Genomic DNA, 27768 nt, shown 5'->3' with positions numbered 1-27768 from the left:
AGATATAGATTCGTTGGACATGGATCTAACGTAATAACTTTATTTGAGACCTAAACAAAAAATTTTAAGGGGTCATAATAGGGGTCAAAGTTAAAAAAATGGACCTTTTTTTTGTTTTGCTCAGCATACACCTCAAAACACACACACACACACACACACACACACACACATATATATATATATATATATATATATATATATATATATACTATAATAATTATTAACTATCGAATTTAAGAAGCGATATTTTTCCCTGATATTATCCTAGTTAGAATTATTTCTAGGAAGACATCAGCAACTTACGTGGGAACCACGAGAAATTTGGTAACATCTTTAGCAAAAGTGATTTTTATCGAACGAATTGGATTCGAACTTGGAACACTCGGGTGGTCAGTCCGTGTCATTAACCAGTGAGTCACCTTCATATACCTAAGTATGGCGGATAAGTGCGATAAGATGCTTGTTATAACGCGTTATAACAAGCACTAATCCTTTGCGCCACGTGGGACAATCGGAATAAGGATTTGGGGAATATACTTGTATTAGATGTGTTGGGATATATTGCTGTTAATTACTGAAGTAAAGAAAAGTGAACATTTCTGTTTGAAATCCCCTGCAGATTCCCGAGTTTGACAAGACGTAAATGAATAAAAGCGCATCTGTCGAAACAAACATTGCTGGAAAGACATAGAAAATGAGAACAGTAGACTCAATATTTTAAACATGAAAAAATAATCAAACCTGATCTAAAAAAAAGACGACCATAATATATATAAAGTTGTATATAGATATTTCGTTTGTACAAATATCTTAAAATAATTTTATGAATTTGTTCACTTCAAACAGGAACGCAATCATTCTTTAACAGAGCGCGGACGCGCGTATGAAAATGCATGCATAATGCGAAAATGACGTCATTGTAACGAAAACAACTATAAAAGAAGAAAGAGAGAGCACATAAAAGAGGACGATCACGTGAAAGACGTCACAGTCGTAACGTGAAGTCACGCGTTGCGGGAGAATGAGAAAATAAATGTGGTTGTTACAAAAAAAGGAGCCAAGTGATTACATGTCCTATGTTCCTTGTGACGTAGATTGCATACAGCGTGCAGGTCCCGTGTGAAAATGTGTACATAGTTACAATTGTCATTTTTATACGGAAATTTATTACAGTGTGTGTCCATTGTTTTCTTTCGAGGACGAGTTGTTATGTCCGTACGGGGAACTCCAACGCTTGTTTGACACTCAGCGTAAATGACATAAAAAATTCAATAAACCAACCACATTTTAATTGTATTTTTGAACCAGAGATTTCATTTGAGAATTTGGGCTTCGATCAGTAGCTTGCTTGGGAAAGACTTACTAATTTACGTCCCACACGATCGGCCATTGATTAAATAAAGATAAAAATCTCATACGAGTACTTCCAGGTTAAATAACAATATACAAAGTGCATTGAAACAAAAAAAAAAAAAGAACTATAATTATCCTGAAGAATTCGTACTCTTAGAGTTCGTAAAGTGCGACCGAAATTAACTTCTGTCAAGTGGGGAATATTGAATAGGCGTCCTTGGACAGGTAAACACCAACCTGTTCATTAACGCTACCAATTTGATTAACGTGTCAGTATAAATACGAGACTTGTTTTTATCACGATCGTCAAAGAAGACTTACAGTCACTCGGACCATAACACCCTGTTCTTCTTTCCGTACTCATCAAGTCGAAACCACTCCACCATGCCTAACTACACCCTCCATTACTTCAATGGCCGCGGACGTGCCGAGTGCATGCGTATGATGTTCCATATGGCCGGAGTCAAATACATGGACAAGAGATACGAATTCTCCGATTGGGATCGTTGCAGGAATGGTAAGGAATCATTATTAATACATTCTTGTTAATTTTTTGGTATTTCGCTATAAAAATAAAAAAAAGGGAAAGTTAAGCAATAGTCATATAAATCAGGACTGAGGTGGGTAACCATGTGTGTATGCTAACTTCTAAATGTAAGAAAGAGGGAGTTTGTGTTGAGATTTGTTTTCTTATAAATTTGAGGAAGTTCTCTTCAACATCTTAGTGTGCAGAGAATAGTAGACTGTTACACTTTTGTAGGGTAATAAATCACCGTTTTCTAATATGTACATACATACATATGATGATTGCAACGTATTGTCAGACGAGTGCCACTCCCTCAGACATTTAAAATCCATGAGCCCAAATGCGTGAGGGAGTATCTATACAAAGATGATATTACAGAGTCTTAGCTTTGTACGACAGCTAAGTCTCTCTCTCGGTTCAAAATGTTGAGATCCAGCAACAAGCAAGAGCAAGATAGCCAGCAACAAATTAAACTGCAGACCAGCTTAATGCGGGTACTGGTCTCCCGCTTTATGGTTTTTAAAATCAGAGATTTGCTTCTCCTAGAAAGGTTGCCTTCACTACGGCTTACGGGAGCCCTCTCCACCCCAATAAACATATACACACACACAAATATACACGGTGCTAGTTGGCCGTTGACCCAGAAAAAGAGTTCATTCGCCCTTTGGAAGGTCTTGTTTTTAATCCTCCAGGGAGACTAGCCGCCCTCCTCACCAAACAAGTCTGGTGGGGGAACCAGTTTAGTCGCCGGTGACCCGACCATGAGGCAAGTAGTACTGGGTTACATGGTACCAGTAGCATATAACATGACCTGACGCAAAAACATACATACATACATACATACATGCATACATACAACACCTACAAAACCAACATATTATATATATATATATATATATATATATATAATTATGTGTGTATATGTGTGTATGTGTGTACGTGCGCGCGCGCACGTGTGTGTGTGTGCGTGTGTGCGTGTGTGTGTTAGGGCGATTAGTTAGAAGCGGAATCGGAAATCGGAACAATCAGAACTTATTTTTGATGTATTAGAATCGATATAGGATTCAGAATAAAAATTGTTTCTACATTTTGTTGTCAAAAACGATTCTTTGGATGATTTTTTTGTTTTTTTGTTTTTTTCGTTAAAACATTTTTACATTTTCTGAAAATATATGCACATATTATATACTGTTTTAATGTAATTCTATATATATATATATATATATATATATATATATATATATATGCACATATTATATACTGTTTTAATGTAATCCGATATATATATATATATATATTATATTATATTATATATTATCTTATATTATAAGCTCTATTTCCTATTTGGCTTTATCGAGCTTTTAAATCTGGCTGAGATAATTTTATAAATATTAATTCTTTAATATTTATAATATACTTTAATTTTACCATCTTGGATCATTTTGGTAAATTTAATTGTAATTTTTATTATATATATATATATTAAAACAACCTTATAACTAAATATTTAGAGAATTTAAAAGAATCAGAATCGGAACAGGTTATTGGAATCGTCCCATGTCTAATAAATAGTAATAACATCTAAAAAAAGAAGTCTAAAATTAAGATTAGAACCCGTTACGTCAGAGAGAAGAGTGTTCGAACGGATATTTTATACCAAACCAGACTCACAGACTTGCTTATGTGACTTTGTACTCTGTCGGTCTGAGGTAGGTCTTGCACACGTCTAGGAGGTCCACACTCCTAGGCTGTATCTTATTGCCATTTTAAAAGGAGTAAGTTTAGTATTAATCGCCTGAAACACTGTCGGGAAATGCCGGTTGGGTTGTTCAAGCAATATTTATTCGGCCAGAGTGCTCTTGCTCTAGAGTGCTAGCTTTTAAAATCTCACTTTTCCGACCTTAAGTCTAGGCTTCATTACGGTTGGAGGGAGATAAATAAAATCACTGACATTCTCTTTTCTTTGGATATTAAAGAAAATGAAAGTATAAACTAAAGAAAATAATTTTCTTTATTTGATAAAATTTCAATCATTTACTAAAATATTAAGTATATTTATAATTGATGTTATCTGAAATATTTTTAGGCAAATTTCATCAAATGTTTTACTCCTGTGGTTCGAAAATTGCGTATTTATTTAAGTATTTAGGTTATTTAGGAATTAAGAACCTGGAACGATCATTCACTAATCAAAACAAAAAAAACATTTTGCGTTTATGACATAAACATTTAATTTCTCTTTTATTTAATTTCCTTTTTTTTATTATTCAAAATAGGTTTGTAAAAAAACGTCTATTTTTATGTGTAGAAAAGAGTAATTCTAAAGATTATTTTATTTACAAATTCTATATATTTAGCATCAGATACAAAATGGCGGACATGGACGACAGCGACTAAATCCGTTAAAAAGTCTCAATGTTTATAAAAATATCCGTGTTTCGGATTTTTCAAGATAAGACTTGAAAATTGATATATTTTTATTAGTTAGATTACTGTTTTCATCTTGAATGTTATTCTCGCATTTTTTTTAGGCCGATGCCCCTTTAACCTTCTTCAAGAATATCTTGTCGAATTCAAGAATTTTTTTTTATCGAAGTCGAAAATCTGTACGGGATTTCGAACGTAACTCTGTATTTAATTTACCAGGATAGCATGCTTTCGTTCCCTAATTTATGACCTGTTAAACGTTTTAAATAATTCGCAGTTGTATACTTAGTACTATTATAGCATTAGCCCCGATGATTACGTAGTAAATCCCTGTTGATTAACGGATAAAGTAATAGTCACTTCTACGTGACAGATGTCTACAGGTTGAAAGAAGGACGAGGAATTCAATTCTCAATCCATTCTTAGACAGATATATTTTACCCGAGTAAACAGCAATTCTTCCTCATTTGCCAGAAGCGAGAGTTACAAGGTTTGTGAAAATGAACTTAAAATTTCCTTTCTACTCTCCGAAACGTTACTGAATAACTTAATACTTATCACCTGTTTATAGCTGGCAAAACGTGAACCCGCTGTCCTCCTAGATTAAATAATTTCGTTTAAAGTGGAACAAGATACATCTGAAAAAGGTCGGAAGTTAAATCGGCTGAAATGTTGCGAGAATAAAACTCTAGATGAGAACAGTGGTTCTAATAATCAAAATAATAAAACAAACTAATAAAATAAACTACAGTGTTCTATCATTGGAATTGATATAAACTTGCCTCCGCAGGAAGCAAGAGTTGGGCACATTTAAAAAAAATTAAATGAAGACATCCAGCCAAATCCCAAAAGAGATACACTTGATGGAGGCAAAAAAAAAGATTGTTTAAGTCTCGTATATAGTATAGTCTCGGAACAGATACTACACTTTATTTAATTCTGGTATAAAAACACTAAAATAATGTAAAATATTTTGCCTTGCCACCCATTATTTAATTTTGGATTGTACAACTATATCAGGGCATATCTGTAACTCATTATTATAAAATACGTAATATTTTGAAATTTATATTTTCATTCCAGATTTCCCCTGTAATTACCTCCCCTGTCTGCAGATGGACAATGGCTACATGATGCCCGAGACAATGGCTATTTGCAGGTACATGGCCCGTGAATTCAGTAAGTGATTTTATGCAACTTTATTAAATAAATCTAGACAAACATAATTCAAACAATGACATCATTTCATTAGATTAAAATACATTTTTTATGACTGATATTTTATATATAAGCGTTATAATGCGTAACTTATATTTATTAAAACAATATGAGAAAAACTTAATAACGATGAAAGATTTAAAAATGATGCCGTTCATTTTGAAAATAAATATTTGAATTTGATGTTTATAGATTTCTATCCCAGCAACTCCATGGACATGATGAGGTGTGACTACATCAGCGATTGCTTCTATGAAATCATGCACGATTACATGAGGTACTACCATTGGAAGAACGGAAACTTCAGGGTGAGTCACTTAGTTTGACTATCAGATTTCAAATTATCAATAACCGGGAATACCTACAAATGATTCGTATATATATATATATATATATATATATTTATATATATATATATATATATATATATATATATATATATGTCACGGTCACATGGTAGCTAATAAGAATTAGGTAGGCGGACAAGTTTTAACAATCCCCTGCTAAAAATGGTCCGCCCACCTAACTCTTAATTAGCCTCCACGTGACCATGGCAATATATATATATATATATATATATATATATATATATATATATATATATATATATATATATATATATGAGTTCGGATGTGTCTAACTGACTAGCTCAAATGAGAGCGAAACTTGAGTCTTGGACTCCGGTTCGTAGACTGTCATGGCTCTTGTGGGCTGCGACGATTTGGCTGTAGAATTTATTATATACAATCTCTCACATTCTGAAAATCCTATCATAAGTTACTCGCTTGGTTAGCATTGCTGGCTGGCATCGTCATTTCGAATTAAAACTCCTACTTGTGAGACATCGGCTTGGGGTTAATAGCTGGTTGGATGACCGCGTCCCTTGTCGAGACGAAGTAGGTTAGTTTCACAGTCGGATTTCGACGCGGTTTGCTTGATCTGTGTTGGTTAATAGAATTGTATGTGGGGCGTTTGTTCAGTTTGTAGAGTGCTTGGCTCGCGTGCAAGAGACTCGGGTTTCGAATCCTGAGTTCGGATGTGTCTAACTGATAGCTCAGATGAGGGCGAAACTCGGGTCTTGGACTTCCGGTTCGTTGACTGTCATGGCTCTTGTGGGCTGCGACATTGTTTGGCTGTGGAATTTATTATATATATATATATATATATATATATATATATATATATATATAATACGCACCAAATGCGCTTGAAAGCCAAATCACAACGTAATATAAGGAAATAAACAAATATTTTACTTGTCTGAAATTTTTAACATAAATCTATTTCAGAGCTAAACTCAATCTTCAGTATTTTGTTTCATTCTTTTTTCTCTTCTGCTTTCTCTCCATGTTGTAAAGTTCTTATTCAAATTAAATCAACGTCTCTATATGAAATTCAATACTTAAAATATATTATAAATATTAAAGACCTAATATTTATAAAGTAATCCTAACCAGATGTAAAAGCTCAATAAAACTAAATAGGAAATAGGGCTTATAATAAGAACAACAAATTTATAAAACATGGTAAAACACTTACAGAATAGTAAAAACATATTTAATTTTCAGGAAGGAAACAAGGAAATTAAGTGGATTGTCCATAATCCGCCGAGTTTCGAAAGAAATAATTCTTGTAAATGTTATTTCATTATATATATATATATGTTTATATATATATATATATATATATATATATATATATATATATAAAGACATGTAAACATGTTGCTACACTGCATGATAATATTTCGTTCGATTTACCATGTGACCTTGCATTTAGATGTTTATATTGAATCTTAATGTAGCGAGGCCGGGAGGTCGTTTATATGAATAACTATTAATATAAATATTTACTATATATATATATGGAGTCTGTTTCTATTGCGGTTCGAAAACCTTCTTCATGCCGGCAAAAGGAGATTACGAAAACATTATTTGTCTTTGGGGAACTTTGACCCTTTTCTCCCTCGTTGTGCCAAGTTTTAGTCGCTTTCAAAACGCCGTATTTACAGATTAAATCTTTCTTTTAATCGTTTTTTTTCTTAATTTTGGCACATCTAAGTTATCCCAGAGTGCTCTTTAATTTCGCCAATAATATTGTTTTAGAGGTACAAAATTTATGTATATATATATATATATATATATATATATATATATATATATATATATATATATATATATATATATATATAACGCGGTTAACAATAACCATATGGATACGGTCCTTGCTAATCAAGCCAGAGATGGCTTGTGTCGCCGGATTCGAATCTATCGACTGGTGTTAATCGTGACACCCTGCACTGAAGATTCCCGAAAGGATGAAACACTAGTTGCTGTAGGCATTGAATTATTATTATAGTAAATAATTATATATATATATATATATATATATATATATATATATATATATATATATATACTAGCAGAAGTGCCCGTCGTTGACTGGGTTCCAAAACAGCCTACAGAAAATGGATTGTATGATAGGTTATGAAAAGGAGGGGGTTCTAAAGAGATAGGTTTTGATACTCAAAAATTTTACCCTAAGCAAAATATGATGAAATAAAGATAATTTTCGCGAAAATATATTTTTTTATATCAACTTTGTTTCCATTCATAGCCAAGAGTGAACAACAAAATGATGTTTTCTTACAAAGAGAAAATGTTATATATATAATAATATAAATATACAAGAAATAAATGTTACCATAGTCAACAAAAGTTACTTTTATGGTAGAAAAGTTCATTGGTTTGTATTTTTAAGTAGTTTGTAAAAAAAAAAATTTTTTATTCACGAACCGGTTTAAAAAAATCAAAATGGCAGCTACTTTGAAATGGAGAGACCCGTTTTCAATTTGAAGGAGGGGCACCTGAGCATTCAGTGTTAACAATTTAAGAGAGTTCCGTCAACGTAAAGGATATTTATAAACATATTTTAAAGTTTTCCGTTATTTTGTGCTTGAAGATTATTCGATTATGGCATTTGTAGTTTATATAAAAATTCATTGAAGTAGTTATCGCCTCAAATTTCGTTTTAATTTCGGTTCGCTGAAATTATTTCAAGTAAAGAGAATTAAAAACTATTTCAAAACAACAAAAAACATGAACTGAACTTTTATTGACTATTGTAATATTTATATCTTGTTTATTTATTTTTTTCGGGTAGTCGTTTGTTGGCTTTTCTTCTAAACACTCTTATTAAATATTATCGACGAAATATCGAAAAACAAGAAACAAAAACAGTTTTGAAAAATAATGAAGCTTTACTTACTTTAGTAAAATAATCCAAAACAGCAAAATGGGATATTAAAAAAGTAAACACGTAATTACTTAAGTTACTTAAAAGCAAAGAATCGATATAAATATGAATAAAAAGAAAATAGCACCCTTTTCAAGCAGAACAGCTTCGTTTCAGTTTTATAGTGTTGAAGGATGTAGTATTGCACCGTTGAATTCAGGGTTGTACTATTATAATGTAAAGAACACGCAGAAAGGGTTGTAATCAAGTGAATTCCTTCTAGTAGACTGACAAAATAAACTTAAACAGATATATAAATAAAAATAAAAAAAAAGATTATATAAATGTTTTTAAAAAGACACGTAACACGTGAGCAGAATTTTTTTCTTCTTTTGACACGATAACAAGTAACGTTCTTATTTTTTCTTATTTATTTATTTATCTATTTTCGAAAGGGTACCACGTGCAAGTGGAGAAGGAAAAAACAGAGTTATGCAAAATTTGTATCGAGAATTGTATAAAGTTTCGATTTTTTTTTTTTTGGCTTTCACTTTAATAAGAACGTGAATTTATGAGGTGAATTTATTCCACACAATATGATTCAACTAAAAAAAATAAATAAAAGCTAACGTGAATTAAGATTAAAGTTAAGGTATGGACCCTCACTCCTTTAAAAAAACCTTGTTAAATTTTGTGACGTATTTCCATTCTATGGAGGTCAGGCGGAAACGAACACCTAATATATTTATTATACCATATTTCTTCAAACTGAAACATAATTATCAAAGTATACTTACGCAAATAGATATGAAAAGTCTTTGTTAAAGTGTGTGCCATATTTCCATGTAGTACAGGCGCGAACGCAGACCCCAGAATTTTATTATACCATTCCTATTTAAGTTGAAACATACTTATCAAAGTATTCGTATGTACATCTATATCAAAAACCCTTGTAAACGTTTTTTTTTTCATCTTTTATTTCCATACTTTCGGGGCCAGTTCTGCGAGATCAAACATGCCCATTCCTGATCCTCGATACGTCTTCTATCATTATATGTAATCAGTTTTTTAAAATAGTCAACCATATAGGAGCCTATTCGTGACCAGACACACACACACACACACACACGCACAGACATTCAGCTTTATATTATAGATATATATGTTTTGTTTTGTAAGCCAATTCAACACAGATTTGAAAAAATAACAAACATTTATTTGGTTATATATCGGATTTTTTTACGGCATCACGTCTTCCGACTTATAGCCACACTTTTTATTAATTTTTTTTATTCCTCGTAGTATGATGCAACTAATAAAAATAAAGGATCCGTGTTGTGTTATTAACGGTGTGTCTTGAAATGTTTAAGAGAGGAGATACGCGTGGTCGCGCATGGAACGTTATATGAAGATGTTTCCTCCGTTACAAAAGAGTTGAGTGATTACTAATTCAAAGTTCAAGTTTAGTTAAGCAATGCTGATTTTGAACAAAATAAGCAAACTTTTATGAGTTTATAAATCAAACTTTTCGACGTAATAAGGTCCTTTTCAAGATACACACAGTTTATTTTCATTTTCCCATCCCTCTTTTTACTAATAAACCGTGGATTTTTCACAGCCTGAACTTGTTTACACATGCTTCTAAATGTTGTCATTTCTTTATTTATAATTATGTATGTATTTACATTAATATTTCCTTTCTTTTTTCCACAGTACAACATGAACGACTGGGGATTCGGTGGTGACAGCATGTGCAGCAATTACGATGTAAGTATGATTGTACAACAACATGTTCTCATCAAATTGATTCAATTCTAGAAATGGTAGAATGGTCCAATACAAGTTTCATCAAAGACAATACTTAATACATGTTCATGTTTTCTTTCAGAACTACATGTATTGGAGATACATGAACACCTTCAACCGAGTGATGCCCTTCATGGAGAGGAGTCTGTGTATGCGCAATGGTGGAAATATGTGGTTTATGGGAGATCAGGTTCGTATCAATAGATATATCTATATATCTTTGAAAGTGAAATTGTATGTATGTATGTGTGTGTGTCTGTGTGTGTACATTTTCCTACCATACTACTCAGTCTGCATACTAAAGTTTGACATAAGGGGTATTGAGATTTGGAAAATATTTTTAATCAGTTTTCAGCCAGAAATTTGATTGTAAAAGGGTCAAAGTTCAACGATTTGACCTTTGAAATCTCTACCAAACTCCTCCGCCAATTTTTTATTATAAACACTTGAAATTTTAGATGTAGGTTACTTGGACATGGTTCAAACTTTTTAATTGGAGTTGAGCTCAAAACAATAAATGTTAAGGTCAAAATTGGGGTCAAAGTAAAAAATAATACCTATGCGGTATTTACCAAATTACTCAGCCAGTTTTTGATCTAAACATCTGAAATTTTACATAAAGCGTATTCAAACATAGTGCTAGCTGTTAAACCGGGTTTTGGCCGAAAACTTTTCTGCGAAGGGGTCAAAGTTCAAAAGATTTGACCTTTGGGGTCTATAGCAAACTATTCAGCCAATTGTGGGTCTGAACATTTGAAATTTTACATAGAGGATATTCAGACATGCAGCACGCTTGGAAATAGGTTTTTGAGTGAAAATTTAGCTGCCAAGTAATCAAAGTTGAAAGAGTTGATCTTTGCAGACTCTACTAAACTCCTCCGCCAATTTCAGATTTAGGTTACCTGGACATAAGTCAAACATTTTAACACACATATATATATATGCACATAAAGTTATGAACAGTACATAGGGCCCGAGCAAAGCCAGAATGAACTGCTAGCATATATATATATATATATATATATATATATTAAAAGAGTTAATTTGTGGTACAGAATTTACAAATGGCAGAGGCAAAACGTCAGGGGTAAACGATTGCATTTTTTAAAACCGTTTTTATAAAAGAAAATATGGGGGAGAAATTAAAATTATGATGAAAACGAGAACGAATTATTTACAATTAATAAAAATTATATGTACAGGGATGAGGGAAAGGGGGAAGATAAAATAAAATGGATTGACGTATGTATGTATGTGTGTATGTATGTATGTATGTATGTATGTGTGTATGTATGTATGTGTATGTGTGCATGTATGTATGTGTGTATGTGTGTATGTATGTGTGTATGTATGTATGTGTGTATGTGTGTATTTATGTATGTATGTATGTGTGTATGTATGTATGTAGCACTGTGTGTGTTTGTGTGTATGCATGCGTGTGTTGGGGTGGAGAGGGCTCCCGTAAGCGCTGGTGAAGGCAACCTTTCTAGGAGAAGCAAATCTCTGATTTAAAAACCATAGAGCGCGAGACCAGTACCCGCATTAAGCTGGTCTGCAGTTTAACTTGTTGCTGGCTATCTTGTTCTTGCTTGTTGCTGGATCTCAACATTTTGAACCGAGTGAGAGATTTAGCTGTCGTACAAAGTTAAGACTCTGTAATATGATCTGTGTATAGATACTCCCTCAGGCATTTGTCTATAAAAATGGTCCTGTGGCGATGGAAATTATGACGCGTGGAGACTTGAAATGCTGGAAGCCTGTAATAATTGATCTCAATGACCGTCTTCAGTGTCATGCCTGCTTGAACGTGTGAATTCACCGGTAGGACTAAAAAAAGAAAGAAAAAATGTCATTTTTGGGCTCATGGACTTTAAGTATCTGAAGGAGTGGCACTCGTCTAACAAGACGTTGCAATCATCATGTGTGTATGTATGTATGTGTGTATGTATGTATGTGTGTATGCATGTGTGTATGTATGTATGTGTGTGTGTATGTATACATGCATGTGTGTATGTAAGTGTGTATGTATGTATGTGTGTACGCATGTATGTATGTATGTATGTGTGTATGTATACATGCATGTGTGTATGTAAGTGTGTATGTATGTATGTGTTATGCATGTATGTGTTATGCATGTATGTGTTATGTATGTATATATGTGTTATGTGTGTATGTATGTTTGTAATGAATGTATGTATGCATGTATGTATGCAGTGAATATTATTTAAATAAAAAAGACAAGTTTAAACTATCACGTATGGGGAAATGATGACCCGCATATAAATACACGGAGGAAAAAAAAGAAGAAAAAGGGATGGGAATCATATCTTAAGTACCCCTCTACAATTCACCTAAAAGGTTCAGGGTATTAACAAACCACTTCTGTCTGCAGAGATAGGGTTTGAGACTTGCAATAAATTCGAGAGTTTTCAAATGACTACTCGATCGGTCTCGAAATAAAATTGAAAAAAAATTCATCCTTACATGCCTGCCCACATTCTGGGTTATCCAATAAATGATTTAATTGCGGAATCTAAATTATTTTGGGTTGGGTTGAGAAGAATTTTATCTTTATTTTTATAACGAAAATCAGAAGGACCATGTACAATTCTTGTTTCAAAATGAACGCTGGTTCGGCCGACATAGACAGCATCACACTGACATTGGAATTTGTATATAATATTGCTAAGTTTAGTGCAAGTAAACTGTCCTTTTTGATAGAAGAAAATGCAGGTTTCGTATTGAAAATAACCGGAGGTAAAACAGACGAAAACAACTGATAATATTCTGTTTAAGTTGATTAAAGATTAGGACACATTTTTCCCCAACCCCTGGCAATTTTAGATATACAGGGCACTTTGAAGGGCCAAAGGTTAAATTTTACTCAATTGGTTGATTTTAAATTTAAAACATTTATAAATTCTGGGTGGCCATTATCGATTGGAATTTCCTTAATTTTAGTAATTTTTGTATCTAGTCGACAGGGGGACCAAATAACCAAGGCTCTATGTACCAACGTATAAATTACCACCAACTTGGTGGTTTTAGGAGTAAAAGAACACCATTCAGTATATACACCGGTAAAAGTAGGTTTTCTATATATAGAAGAAAGAAAAACCCCTCTGGACCTTTCAATCAACACGTCGAGGAACGGGAGAGGGTTGTCCTGTTCTATCTCCATAGTAAAAGACAAAGCGCGATGTAAGGCGTTAAGACGTTCAAAGAAATCTAAAGTCAAGTCCCAGTAAAGTTCAAGAAGAAAAAGCCGACAACGTATCATCCACAAAACAAAAATATAAAGTAGGGGTTTTATGTGGTAATTTGAGATGCTTTAATTCGGAAATCCAAACGAAAATACTGGCAAGGATAGGGCCTAAGGGGCTGCCCATGGAAACCCCATTCAACAATTCTTTTTTTTTTGCTCGTTTGATACTACCAGTTTATTTACTAACGTGCCTATTAATGGAACCATGCACTTTATCGCAGTGAACTTGTTCCTCCTCCTTTACCGGAAAGATATTTTACCGAACCCCTTTCTCTTTGCACAAAATCCGTCGAGTTCAGTTTTGACAACGTGATGTACTAACAAATTTATGGGGTTCAGATGTGCGTATACATCTTGCACCTCAAAACATTTACATCTATATATATATATATATATATATATATATATATTCATGGCTTGAGGTAGTTGCTTGTCTAGCCGCACCGATCAGCTGTGAAACAGCGAAACAGTACTATATGTGGATGGCTATAATGCTCTCTACCTTGGGTTGAGCATATTGGGAAGTGATATACAAATTACCATTAGCGTAGTAAGCGATGCTCTTTGTGTAAACAAATTGAGCTTAGGTATTTGGACGATGTCAAAACATTGTTAATTCATCGCCCGCATAGCAGCAGATAAATATCCCCGACCGTCGTTTAGGCGGTAAGGTATCGATCCTGGCTTGAGATAGTTGATTGTCTAGCCGCACTGATGAGCTGTGAAACAGCGAAACAGTACTGCATGTGGATGACTATATATATATATATATATATATATATTTCCCCAAAACATCTTGCCTTGATAAAGGGGAGACTAAAACTTGCTGCAACGGCTTTAAATAATCTTAAATAATCTTAAATAACACTTGATTCCAAATTTCTCATATGTTATATCTCTACCTTTTTTGGAAATCGGCTACGATTATGAATATCTCCATATCAAATAATCCTTATACACCGTGAAATTTACTTTATGTATGAAAACCAAAGAGGGGAGATATAAGATATGAGAAACATTTGGAATCAATTCTCTCCTTGGTGTTATTTCAGATCATTTGAAACCATAACAAGTTTTAGTATCTTCCTCATAAAGGCCAGCGGTTTGGGTGAAATACCAGATAGTTTGTAATTCATATGCAAAATTAGGAAAGCACATAACTATGATTAGAACATTTTATGGCTGTAAAAATATATCAAAAATATGTTGGAGATGGATAATCCCCTTAAATGTGCTTCCTTAAGGGCTAATATCACATACATAACTACACAATTCAATTGCCTTTTCAACGAGCCTTTATTTGGTCAATTCTGATCAATACTCGCTGAAATTAGGAACTTATAAAATTGCCACATGAATTGGTATATATATATATATATATATACTCCAGGTTGAAAAATATTCCAAAATTAAAAATAACTGAATTTCAACAAGGGCCGTTGATAGTGCTCCATCAAGGAGAGCAAATTATATATTTTTTATTCTTTATATAAATACAGTTATATCTTGCTACGATGTGTAGACTGTTTCAATCATATTTGATTTCATTAAGCAGGAAAAATTAAAATACAAACATTAATATACAAAATTTTTTTAAGTTTCCATACCTTTTCAAAGGTTGAGGAGAGAAAAAAATGCCATGAATATCTTAATTTTTCTTGCCTGCTGAAATCAAATAGGATTGAAACAATTTGCATATCGTAGTAAGATATGACTGTATTTACATAAAGAATAATCAAACATACACGCACACATACGCACACACATATATATATATATACACACACACACACACACACACACACACACACATATATATATATATACTGGTAGCCAAATTGCATATTGAAAAGTTAATATCGTTGGTTCTCTAGTACGAAACTACATAGACATTTGCAGGTTTTTCGAAGATTATAATCTATATATATAAAAATGTAAAGTTGGTTCGTTCTAAACAAATAAAACCCTATTTCTAAGTTACCAATTTATTTGAAATTTTCAGACAACCCATCTTTAGAGTCGAGGTATGTTTTTATGTTATTGAAATAAATTTACCTCGCGATTTATTAAAATTAAAATATTAAATAAAATAAATATATTTTTTTTTACTGCGAATCTGTTCTGTTGATAAAACTGAACTTCCGGTTCGATTCATTTCACAGCCACGAATTGACGAAAGATTTCATTTTCTGTTAACTCGATAAGTAAAAAAACAAAACAAAAAAACTTACTCATGCAGAGAGTGATCCGTGCTGAAATAATAATGTTATTATTTAAAAAGCCATTCTTAACATGGGGAAGGGAGGGTGTTTTGTACCTATTCTGTACTTTAACCTTACAATTGAATAAAAACATATCATAAAACTTTAAACGTGGAAAACGATTTTAAAAAAATAGCGCGGATCCGCCGGATCACTCTCTGCATTAGCACACACACACACACAAAAAAATAATAATAATCCCATATTTTAAAACTTTAAATTCATTTATGTACTTATGTTTTTTAAATTTTATTTATGTTAAGGCTTCACTCATGAAACATTACGTTTTAATTGTTTAGTTTATTTTCACGGCATTGTTTACATAAAAAAGTTTGTTTTAACTTTTTCTAAACTGTTTCATTTTTACGACATGCCTCAACGTATTATAAACACCCTAACCCCCCATGTTAAAAAAAAAACAACAAAAAAAAAAAACGCCCGTCCATAAACCTCGAAAGCCGTTCTTAATATGGGGAAGTTAGGGTGTTTATAATATGCTGGGGCGAGTCGTAAAATTAACGAAGTTGCTATCTATTATTTATTGCAAAAATTGCTTGAAATTTATTTATTTGACAAAAAAATTAAATTTTGGTACTCCTTGGGCGTTGAGTACCATGGCGACCAGTAGAAAAAAATAATAGTCGCTCCCTTAGTCTCCCACCTCACCCCGCGCGTAACATATTTTACTTACTGACGTTGCCGTAACTAAACGATTATCTGTCACATTTACAAACATTTATTTATTTGTTTATTTATTTTGAAAAAAGTTTTACTTTTTATGAATATTAAAAGAAAAATGGGTACTCATGCAGAGAGTGATCCATGCTGAAATAATAACGTTATTATTTAAAAAGCCATTCTTAACATGGGGGAGGGTGTTTTGTACCTACTCTGTACTTTAACCTTGCAATTGATTAAAAAGAAAAACACGATTTAAAAAATAGCGCAGATCACTCTCTGCATTAGCACCGAAAAATGTTACTAAACATTTATTAATAATTTCTCACTTTTTACAAACATTTGATTTTAAATTTCTTTTTAAATGACGACTTTTATCGACTTTTTTTTTAAATATCCCCCCCAATGGTGTTTATTCCGAAATCCGTTGTTAACATGGAGAGGTTGGGGGTGTTTATTCTGAAAGCCGTTCTTAACATTTGTGGAGGTGGATCTAATGTAAAAAAAAAAAAATAAATAAATTAAAAAAAAAAAACCTTAATCATTTACTAATAACTTCTCACTTTTACAAATATTTTTTAATTTACATGCGCAGATGAACAAATTGTTGAATAGTGCGAAAACAAAACATTTAGGTCCACCTCCACAATTTTCTTTTTTAAATGACGACTTTTATTGATAAATAAATTTACTTCTCCGCAACTTTTATTGATAAATAAATCTACTTCTCTGCCACGGGCACTGAACCCCTCCTTTTTTTTTAATAGTATTTTCGGGTGGGTATGCTGACAACAAATATCAGTTAAATTTTGCAAATAGCCCCCCCTCCAAAAGTGGTGTTTATTCCGGAAGCTGTTCTTAATATGAGGAGGTTGCGGAGGGGGGTGATTATAAGGTGGACCTAATCTAAAAAAAACAAACAAGTTGTTTATGCGCACATAGGCAACTATTTTTTTATTAACTTTTTTTTTTAATTTTTAATTTAAAAATTAGTAAATTTCAATGAATAGAATAATAAATCATTTATCATTAATATGTGTTTTTGGTTTTGTGTTGAATGAAACTTTTTTTTTCATCACAACAATAATGAACCAATTTAAATCTTCCGGCATGCGTTTAAGGGTTACGAAATTATCAATAAATCGTTTAGTTACTAAGCCAACGTCAGTAAATAAAAAAATGTTACATGCGCATGCATTAGCCTTAACTGGGAGGGGGGGGGCTAAGGGAGCGACCATTAAATAATTATGCTGGTCGCCATGGAACTCAACGCCCAAGGAGTACCTAAAGTGGCACTTATGCACTTATGTTACCGTGTTATTTTTTAAAATAGTATTTTCCTGTTAAATTCAAGTTTTACAATATGTTTTTCTTTTATTAATTTGTTAAGTGAAAGTACAGATAACCCGGTCGGTTTCTAATGCGAGGAAAATCTAGCCCCCCCCAAAAAAGGGGTACTCTGGATAATAACAAAACATTAAAATTGCCTCAGTCTCGAAAGATTTCTTCTCTACTGAACGAGGAAAAAAACGGTGAAGTGTAGTTCACCTTCTGTTTCTCTCCCCCTCTCTCAATATCTCTCTCTATCCATCTCTCCCTTTCCCTCTCTCAATCTATCTTTCTCTCTATATCACCCTCTCCATCTCTCTTTGAGCCCCTTTGTCTCTCTAACTCCCTCTATCTCTCTCCTTTCCTCTGTTTCATCCCTCTCTGTTTCTAACACTCCACCTCTCTCTCTGTTTATCTATCAATCCCTTTATCTCTCTATCTCCTTCTCTTTCTCTATTTTCCTCTCACTGTCTCTTTTCTATCTATATATCTTCCTCTCTATCTGTCCATCTCTAATCCCTCATCCTATTTTAGCCTCCTAAATTAATTACAGTGAATTAGGCATTGTCAAAACATGGATAAATCCTATTTCAGTCACCTAATTTACTGACTGTGAGAATAGAAGTTATTTGGAAATTACTGCTACCTTGAACAGCACCAGAAGTAACTGGTAAAACCTTTCTAATTAAATTGATTTTGGCAGCCATTTGGTAACAAAATGACATAGCCTTAGCCCTTGCTGCATGAGGAATACCTGCGACCTTGCTGCCAAGTAGAGGAATTATTTATTCTACTTTAAAACATTCAACTTTTCAAAAATCTCATGTTCGACATCTCCAAAACATCCAATATGGGGAAAAATATTGCAGAAATGCAAACTTATTGTTTAGGATGAATGCACAATGGTACGCAAAAAATCACTATAGTTATGCGCTCAAATTAGCCTACGCATATATATATATATATATATATATATATATATATATATATGTAGTATCCAGCAGGCCAGCTTCAGTTTTGCTGCTTCGGTTCTCTCCTGTGTGGACTTGGCAGGCAAATAATATATATATTATAATTTCACAAGAACCAAGACAACAGTATATTATTACAGGTTCATCGTAAGATGTAGTTACAGGTTTCTACATTTAAATTTCATTCAGAAATTTGTTCTTCGATCGAAGAATACAATATTCAAAGTAATATATAATACAATGCACTTTCATTGTAAGCTCATCTCCTCAGTAGAAAGTCATTAGCAAAATATTAAATATCATTTTGCGCATTAGCACATACATAGAAAATATATAAAATATTAAATCTTTATAAGGGACACAGAGAAAGAAAATAAGGGTGTAAACAAAAAAAAAAAAAAACGATGCGAGATTTTTGTATCCAAATAGAATAGCAACCCTTGAATAGAATGAGATGATGTTATTAGGTTCCAGATTCGTCGAAGATTGGTCTATTGAAGGTAAATTCCAATTCTCTGCTTTTAAGCATCCAGAGTAACAGGCAATACTCTTTTGGGAATGGAGAATGTTAGGTTTATCTATTCCCATTTTTGGCGGTGCAAGACCCGTATTAAAATGTTCTCTTTTATAAGGTAAAATCCGACTGATCAAAATGAATATTCTGATTAACTAAAATATCCATGATAAAATCAAGATAACTGGAGTTTAAAACAGGTAAAGATTGGATTTAAAATAAAGATAAAAAATAGAGACTTTAAAAATAAACCGTATTTTTTTAGACGCTAAGGAAATTTTTGGAGTCTCTGATTAAATGAAGAGAAAATCTTAAAAAAAAATAATACCTATTTTATATTCCGAGTAAATGTTTGAAAAAAAGAAAAAAAGAAGGAAAGAAAGAAAGGAAAGAAAGTAAAAACGGAAGTTATTTTTAGTATCGCGTGCGAGTAGGAGTGATATAGAATTGGGTACGACAGACAGCTTGCAACGAAAGATAAATCGGTCAAATAGGGGGCAGAGGGAATGAAGTTTATATGAGCAACTATCAATCACAAAAAGAAAAGAAAATGCATTGAGCATGAATACAAAATCTGAAAATTTGAAGGGAAATTGAAATTACTTTACTTTTAATATACATTACGTCATTTTGCTACTTCTTCTAAGTTAAGGGCAAAAGATATTACTTGATTGATATAATAATTAAATGAATGATTTTGCGCTACGAAACAGTTACTGTCAAGAATTATAAATGCCAACTGGATTTAAACAAATAAATTGTAAGATGGCCAACATCATGAAATTTGAAATATAGACTTTTGTCATTTATTCATTATATGCTCTGTAATTACAGTGAACTTCTTAAATTAAGAATTAGTATATAAAAAGTGAAATATAATTTTAAAAATCATATTTCCACAAATATATTTATATATATATATATATATATATATATATATATATATATATATATATATATATGTATATATATATTATTACATTTCCACCCCAAACAAGGCACATTGCCACTTTGGTGTAGGGGGCTACTATCAGGGCAACAACTACTGGGGTACTATGTATGGATTTGGGCAGCAAGATGTTGGTTCTCGTTGTACTTGAACTTCTGCACGTCAGTACAGTTGGGGAAGCAGGGACCTGGAATGGAATTCCAAAGTCTAGCGGTTCTGGGGAAGAAACTACTGAAGTAGAAAGATGTTTTACATCTAGAGATCTCTACAGTGTGGGGTGGGATTTTGCAGCCTGTCGGGTCTGTCGAGGGTGTTCACGTCGTGGGGGCACAAGTGCTTGCAGTTCGTCAGAGCATTCACCATTAAAATACTTGTAGAACAGGCAAAGGGATGCAACGTTTCGTCGATGGGTATATATATATATATATATATATATTTAAATAAATGTTTAGAGGTACAGAATTTAAATACAATTTTAAATATAATGGGCGGAAGTCTCTCGACAGCTCTTTCAGCTATCATCTCATCGGGAGCATATATATATATATATATATATGCGAATTAATGGCGTGTACACACCGGTTCTTATCAGATCGCCGAAGTTAAGCAACGATGAGTCTGGTTAGTACCAGTTAAGTGACCATTTGGGTATTCTAGGCGCTGTATATGCTCTCTACTTATCTCGGCATTTGTTTCCAGTCGTCCTGTACATACAATCCACTTGCCACTGGTATTCAACAATGTCGACTCAAGAGAGAAGTAGTTGGAGATTGCACACCTTCTGCCACAAAATTTCACGCGCTGGCACCCCTACATGGGTATCCATAGACTGCCAAAGAATGAAGGAGTCTTCTAATATGTGTATACAATTATATACGCGGGTGCTTTTATGTTCGTCCACAAAAATGCGTGGTTATCTATATGTAAAGATAAACAAGGTACACATTTTATACACACAGTTTAGTAGAGTATATGCTAATCGAAAATAGGCAAGTGAGATATTTAATAAATATTTCGTTCTCTCTCTCTTTTCAGATGATGTGGTGTGACATGATGTTCTACTGTTGCATGGAGATGATGTATAATTCCTACCCCAACATGTTCAGCAACTACCCCAGAATGATGGGTCTCTACAACCGATTCTACAACCATCCAAGAATGGCCGGTTACTTCAAGGGCCGTTGCAACTCTTGTTGGTAAAGAGCGCCTCGGAAATTAAATGACAAAATAACTTTTTGAAAATGACCGATAGTATTTTAAAAATCTTTTCTGTTTGACAATTTTTTTTTAATAAAAACAAAATTTACTTAAATAATAAATTGTTTTTGTTCTTTTATATAAAACATCCTATCATTATTTAATCGGCTTTGTATTTTCATTTTTGTTATAGTTAAAAATAATTATTTTTTTGTTTACCAATTTTTTGCTTGTAAAAAAGATTTTAAAGTTGAAGTTGATGACGATAATAACGTTTTCTCTTTCAATTATTACGTGAACAGATTGTTAACTAACATTAATTACTGTAAAAAAAGTTAAATAATGATTTTTTATGAAATTGCTGAATTTAAATAATGTCATTATAAAATTGTTTGATTTGAATTTATTCATCCAAGTGGTATCCGGCCTTGTTCAGGCATTGACGACTATGACGTTTTATCTATTTATCTTCCTCGTGAATACATTGTTGCTCACCATTCAATAATCCATTACCGCTATTCTCTCGAAAGTGTTTGATACATTACCACAACTTTCTTTGCAGTTATACAGAGAGTAGGTTGAAATTTCTTTCTGTCCGAGCAGTGTCCATACTGGACGATTGTCCTGACTATTGTACCCAGGGATCATTTGCCTAACACAACGAGATACGAAACTATGAACAAAATTATTCCTAATTGTTTCTGTATTACATCAGTCGCCTGCTTTCCATAACCTCACGTTTCACTGATCGGAGTGAGGGTAAAGTGGGTTCTCGACGTTGGTCCGTCGCAGACTAGCGGAAGGAAGAAGGCGCCTTACTTTTTCCTCTGACAACAGTGTTGACCCGAAACCCTATACAGAACCTAGTACAGTATGGAACGATAAAATTGTCGCTCTAGAAAAAACAATATGATTCCATTTCCGTTTTCCTTTATTTAGTTGCAGACCATATACTAGTTGGCCAGTTGTGTACACATCCCAACAGCGATAGGAGCCTTCTATCATGTCTGAAAGTGACACAACGTTCAACGAGCGAGATTTGAGATGCACCGTTGTACAACTAATGCTCTCTACCGATCCAAGTTATGACAATAGGACCCTCAAAATGTACTGCCAGATTGCCACGAATAAAAAGAACGGGCCGCATCGTGTGATCTCACACCTTCGAAGTCGGCTGATGGATGTGCTGAAGAGTGTGGTGATCCCCTGGTACAATCAGCTGGTCATTGATAGACCGTGGGTGTGACAGCAGGATTTGTGCCGACACACAAGTCCAAAGAGACCCAAGCTTATCTTCAGAAGTAGTGCTACGACTTTGCACCCTTCTCTCATTGCCCCCTCCTCCCCTAACCTTAACTTGCTGGACTACTTCGTTTGGTCATATGTCGAGAACATCACCAACATGAGCTCTCACAACACAAAAGCCAGCCTGATCACAGCCACCCGCCGAGTATTAGTCGAGTATTCGCCAGCGCTTGTGGAAAGGACATGCTCCCAGTTTCGGATCCGTATTGAGGCAGTGATTAAGAGTGAAAGCAGCTACATTGAATAGATGTCAGCTCAACAACATAATCAAGTTACGTGAATTATTTTTTTCAATAAAAGTTTTAAAATAAAGCTGTAGTGCTGTTTTTGTTTAGGGCGACAAATTTATCGTTCCAGCCTATAATTGCGCCATTTATATGGCAGCGTCTATATATATTGAGTTATGGGTTACGTTTAGACTATGTTGGATATTTTCCATATTGATTCCGAGTTGAATATTTGACAGTCTTTTCAATGGCTTCTTTCACATCGTTGGTGATACTCTTAAAAGACTTTAATCAGGTTTATAAGAATTGGATACTATGGCCGACTGCGAGCATATAGACGAAAAATACACTTTTCTCGTGATAATGTTTAAAGAACCCGTTAAGCAATATCGGAGACAGAAGGGATAAGCATACACCTACATGGAAATTGAACCTAGACTCTCAGGAATACCGCTGTAACTCAATATTCAACAACCCTCACTACTAGGTATTATTTTTTTTATTATGCTCGTAGGTCTATAGATGTTTCTTTGTCTTAGTTCCCCCCGCAGGTTAGGATTTTTTTTCTTACATTTTCACCCCAAACAAGGCACATTGTCCCTTTGATGTAGGGGGCTACTATCAGGGACATAACCTATAGGGATACTATGTGGGGAGTTGGGAAGCAAGATGTCGATTTACGTTACACTTGAACTTCTGCATGTCAGTACAGTTGGGAAAGCAGGAACCCAGAAGGGAATTCCAAAGTCTAGCGGTTCTGGGAGAAGAAACTACTGAAGTAGAAAGCTCTCTTACATCTAGGGATCTTAACTGTGAAGGGGTGGGATTTTGCTGCTTGTCAGGTTTGTTGGGGGTATGTACGTTGAAGGGGTACAAGTGTTGCAGTTATTCGGATCATTCTCCATCAACGTACTTGTAAAACAGGCAGAAGGATGCTACGTTTAGTCGATGGGACAGAGGCTGAAGCTTAGATGAAACTTCAGAATCTATTAGGTTGGCGACTCTCTTTTGAGCCTTGTCTAGGAGTAAGAGACTAGTAGCAGATGCACCAGCCAAAATACGGCAACAGTACTCCATACACGGGAGAATGGTGGCCTTATAGAGATACAGGATACTTTTGGGCGTTAGTAGCTTTCTAGCATGATAGAGAGAACCTACCTTTTTCGCTGCAGCAATGGCAGTGCTCTCAATGAAATTGTTCAAACTCATGTTTCCCGTGAAAGTTAGGCCGAGGAGTTTAAAATATGTACTTTCAGATAAAGAGTCTTTGGCAATTGATATTGGTGGTAGAGAAGGTTTCGTGTAGTTATTGAAGGAAACAAGTTTAGTCTTGGCAACATTGAAGTTGACCATCTATGTTTGTCCCCATTCCACTACAGATCGGAAGTCGTTCTCTAGTGTTTCTGCCATTTCTTTAGATATATGTTCATTTGTTTTCCTGTCGTGTCTGTTATAGAGCGTGGTGTCATCAGGATATATACCCATCTCACAGACAATTTTGTTAGGGAGGTAATTTATGAATATTAGGAATAATAGAGGTCCAAGGATAGACACCTGAGGAACTCCCGCATTTGTATCATATTGTTTAGATGTACGACCATTGAGGATAACCTGGAGTTTTCTCTTATCTAAGAAGGATTTTATTATGTTAAGTATTCTTTCAGTGATACCGTATCATCTAATTTTCCTGAAAAGACCTTCATGCGATACCCTGTCAAAAGCCTTAGATATTTCAAAAGCTACCGCTCTACCCTCCCCTGCATTGTCAAGTAAATGGTATATACGCGCAGAGATTACAATTAGGATGTCTGCTGTGGAACGGGTTTGCCTAAATCCATATTGTTGGTCGGTAAGAAGTTTAGCATCTCTAAGGTGTTGGACTAGAGCTTGGTTAATTATGGACTCAAATAATTTGGCGAAACGTGGAAGGAGGCTAATGGGGTGTTAATTAACAGGGTCAGTTCTTTCGCCAGCACTTTTGAAAACTGGTACCACAGAAACAGTTCTCCAGCAGTTTGGAAAGCAAGATTCATTAAGGCATTTGTTGTAAAGTTTTGAGAGAACTGGAGCTACTTCGGCGGAACGCTTTCATAGTAGCACAGCCGAGATGAGATCAGGTCCACATGCTTTTGAATTGTCAAGATTTTTTATGATAGCATGCACCAGAGAAGAGGTGATTTTCAGATCGTTTAGTGTGGTCTGTCCGCAAAGGAAATCAGGGAGGGGGTGATTAACAGGGTCCAGTGTGGAGTTTGAGGCAAAACGAGTGGCAAGCATGTTAGCCTTTTCGGTTGCTAAGCAAACAACCTCATGATTGTTGAATAGTGGAAGAATTGTTGATTGCCCATTATTTACTACACTGTTGTAGATTTTGCAGAAGTCACAGATTCCTAATTTCTGTGCTTTGATGCGTTTTTTGGTGGTTTCAGTAAATTCTTTCTTATAGTTATTTCTGGCTTCTATATACTTCTGTCTGTTTGACCTGGACTTATGTTGGCTAAATCTGCGGTATGCATGCTGCCTTTGCGCGATGTCTGCTGCACAAGTAAAAGTAAACCATTCAAGAGAGTGGGGCTTGCTATAAAATTTCCGCGTGGGAACATGTGCTTCAATTTCTGTTTTGAACCATTCAGTGGTCTCATTTGCGCACTGTTCAGCAGGAATTGAAAAGATATTTCGCTATGTGGCGTCTCTGATGAGACCCCTGATGGCTTCCCAGTTAGCCTTTTTATAATATCTCGTTGTTTTGAGCAATGACTCTTCCGTTTTGGCTCTAGAGTTTAGGGCGATTTCAACTATTATCACTACATGATCAGCATTTCCAGGTGGGCTGTGGGCATTCGTAACACAATCATCAGAAACTGTGGTCAGAAACAGATCTAAAAGTGATGCGAGTTGTTCTTGCTGGTCTGGGAAACGGGTTGGAAACGTAACCATCTGTGATAGAGAATGAGATAGAGAGAAACTATGTGTTGTAATACCAGCTGCGTCCGTGTAAGTAGAAAATCTCAGCCTGTTGTTGTGGTGGACATTGTAGTCACCAAATACATGTACTTGTGCGCTAGTGTCGAGGCAAAGTGCTGTTTCTATGCTGTCAGAGACTTTGTTTATTATGGTGCAGTCCTGGGTTGAACACAGCGGTAGAGAAAATAACAGTAACTAATGTTATGTTGCATGTTAAGTCTAAAGCACATAAAGGCTTGGTCGTCCGATTCTAGTTTTATTTTTTTTTAATCAAGGGAGGGTGTTTCGAATATAGACTCATAGCCCGATGGAACAAGCTGAAATTAATAAACTTTCTCTGCATAAGTGTGTTACTGGTTTAAATAAAAAAAAAACTAGGTATAAAGATTTAAATTGAATCTTAATACTTTTTCGGAAAACAAAAAAAAATACTTGGGTTGTGTAAACGAATCCTATTGCTTATTACTCAAGAATAATGTTTTTGTGTAATTTTTATTTATAGCATATTGTATTCATGTTGAGAAAAACTAAACTACTAGTCTCTCTCAGAATAAAAAAGTCCAAATACCGGAAGTGATCTTATACCATCTCTCTAAATACGAATCCCTAAACAATTCTGTAATATAAACTTTTATCAATTAGTTGTGTCATTATATTTTCTCCGAACACTTATACCTTTCTTTACTTAAACCGTGAAACTTTCATGAGTTTGCATAAACAACAGTTTAGGAATTAATTCGTCTTTGTGATTGCTTTAATTCGTTTATGCCACGTTGCTTTACGATAATACTTCCCGTATATATATATATATATATATATATATATATATATATATATATATATATATATATCAACATTTTAATAACAAGCGTGCTAGACCCTTAGGTTATTTTAGTTATTCGTTTTCAGGTGTTCACTTATTAAGTATGAAAAGTGCACTCACTTTTATCCATATTCTGTTTCTTCTCGTTTAGCTTAGTACTAAACGGTATAGCTTGAGATGGTATTACGGGTCAAGAGAGGTTGGTTGCTTCCTTAATTTAGCTTAGTTATTTATGCTAGCCTATTCCTCGAAATTTTCCGGTGGGTATAGTTATCAATTCGTAAGAGGTGTGTCGGGTTTTAATAAGTATAGTTATTAATTTGACGTGTATCGGGAATACTTTGTATCCTTTCATTTCTTCCATTTAAGGACACCAATCGCATCATTGAACCCAAACGTTAACTAAGTCGTCTAAGTAGAGGGCCTTGGGAACGGAATATTATGTACTCGTTTACATGTATATGGTCTGGAAAACCTATCCTTGTAACAAAGCATATAAACCTATAAAATATATTTATAGTCTAGTATTAAGCAAAAGATAAACAACTGAAATAAAAGAATGACAATCATCGAAATTAAGTTTATATATAGATTTGAAAACCATTTCTAGCTGTAATTACTTCAGACTTATACAGACACATTGACCCTGGATGGTCTCAGACAGAAACAGGAGCATCTCGCCTGTTAAAGATAACATCTGTATAGCTCTAGGTTTTATAAA

The 27768-nt window shown here is 34.0% G+C and overlaps 1 protein-coding gene across 1 annotated transcript; it reads left to right on the top strand.

The window, feature by feature from the left end:
- The first annotated feature begins 1047 nt into the window (after positions 1-1047).
- LOC145265324 (S-crystallin SL20-1-like) lies at positions 1048-21763 on the top strand. The gene is made up of 6 exons (XM_080121094.1): positions 1048-1870; positions 5390-5485; positions 5717-5832; positions 10472-10525; positions 10647-10754; positions 21567-21763. Exons 1-6 carry the CDS (start codon positions 1738-1740, stop codon positions 21729-21731), a joined length of 672 nt encoding a protein of 223 aa, XP_079977220.1. The 5' UTR covers positions 1048-1737; the 3' UTR covers positions 21732-21763.
- Positions 21764-27768: the final 6005 nt, after the last annotated feature.

Source organism: Euprymna scolopes, chromosome 40, assembly GCF_053919585.1.
Source record: "Euprymna scolopes isolate OS-2025 chromosome 40, ASM5391958v1, whole genome shotgun sequence".
Lineage (NCBI taxonomy): Eukaryota > Metazoa > Mollusca > Cephalopoda > Sepiida > Sepiolidae > Euprymna > Euprymna scolopes.
The sequence above is the reverse complement of the archived record's forward strand: the minus strand, read 5'-3'. Positions and strand labels throughout refer to the sequence as shown.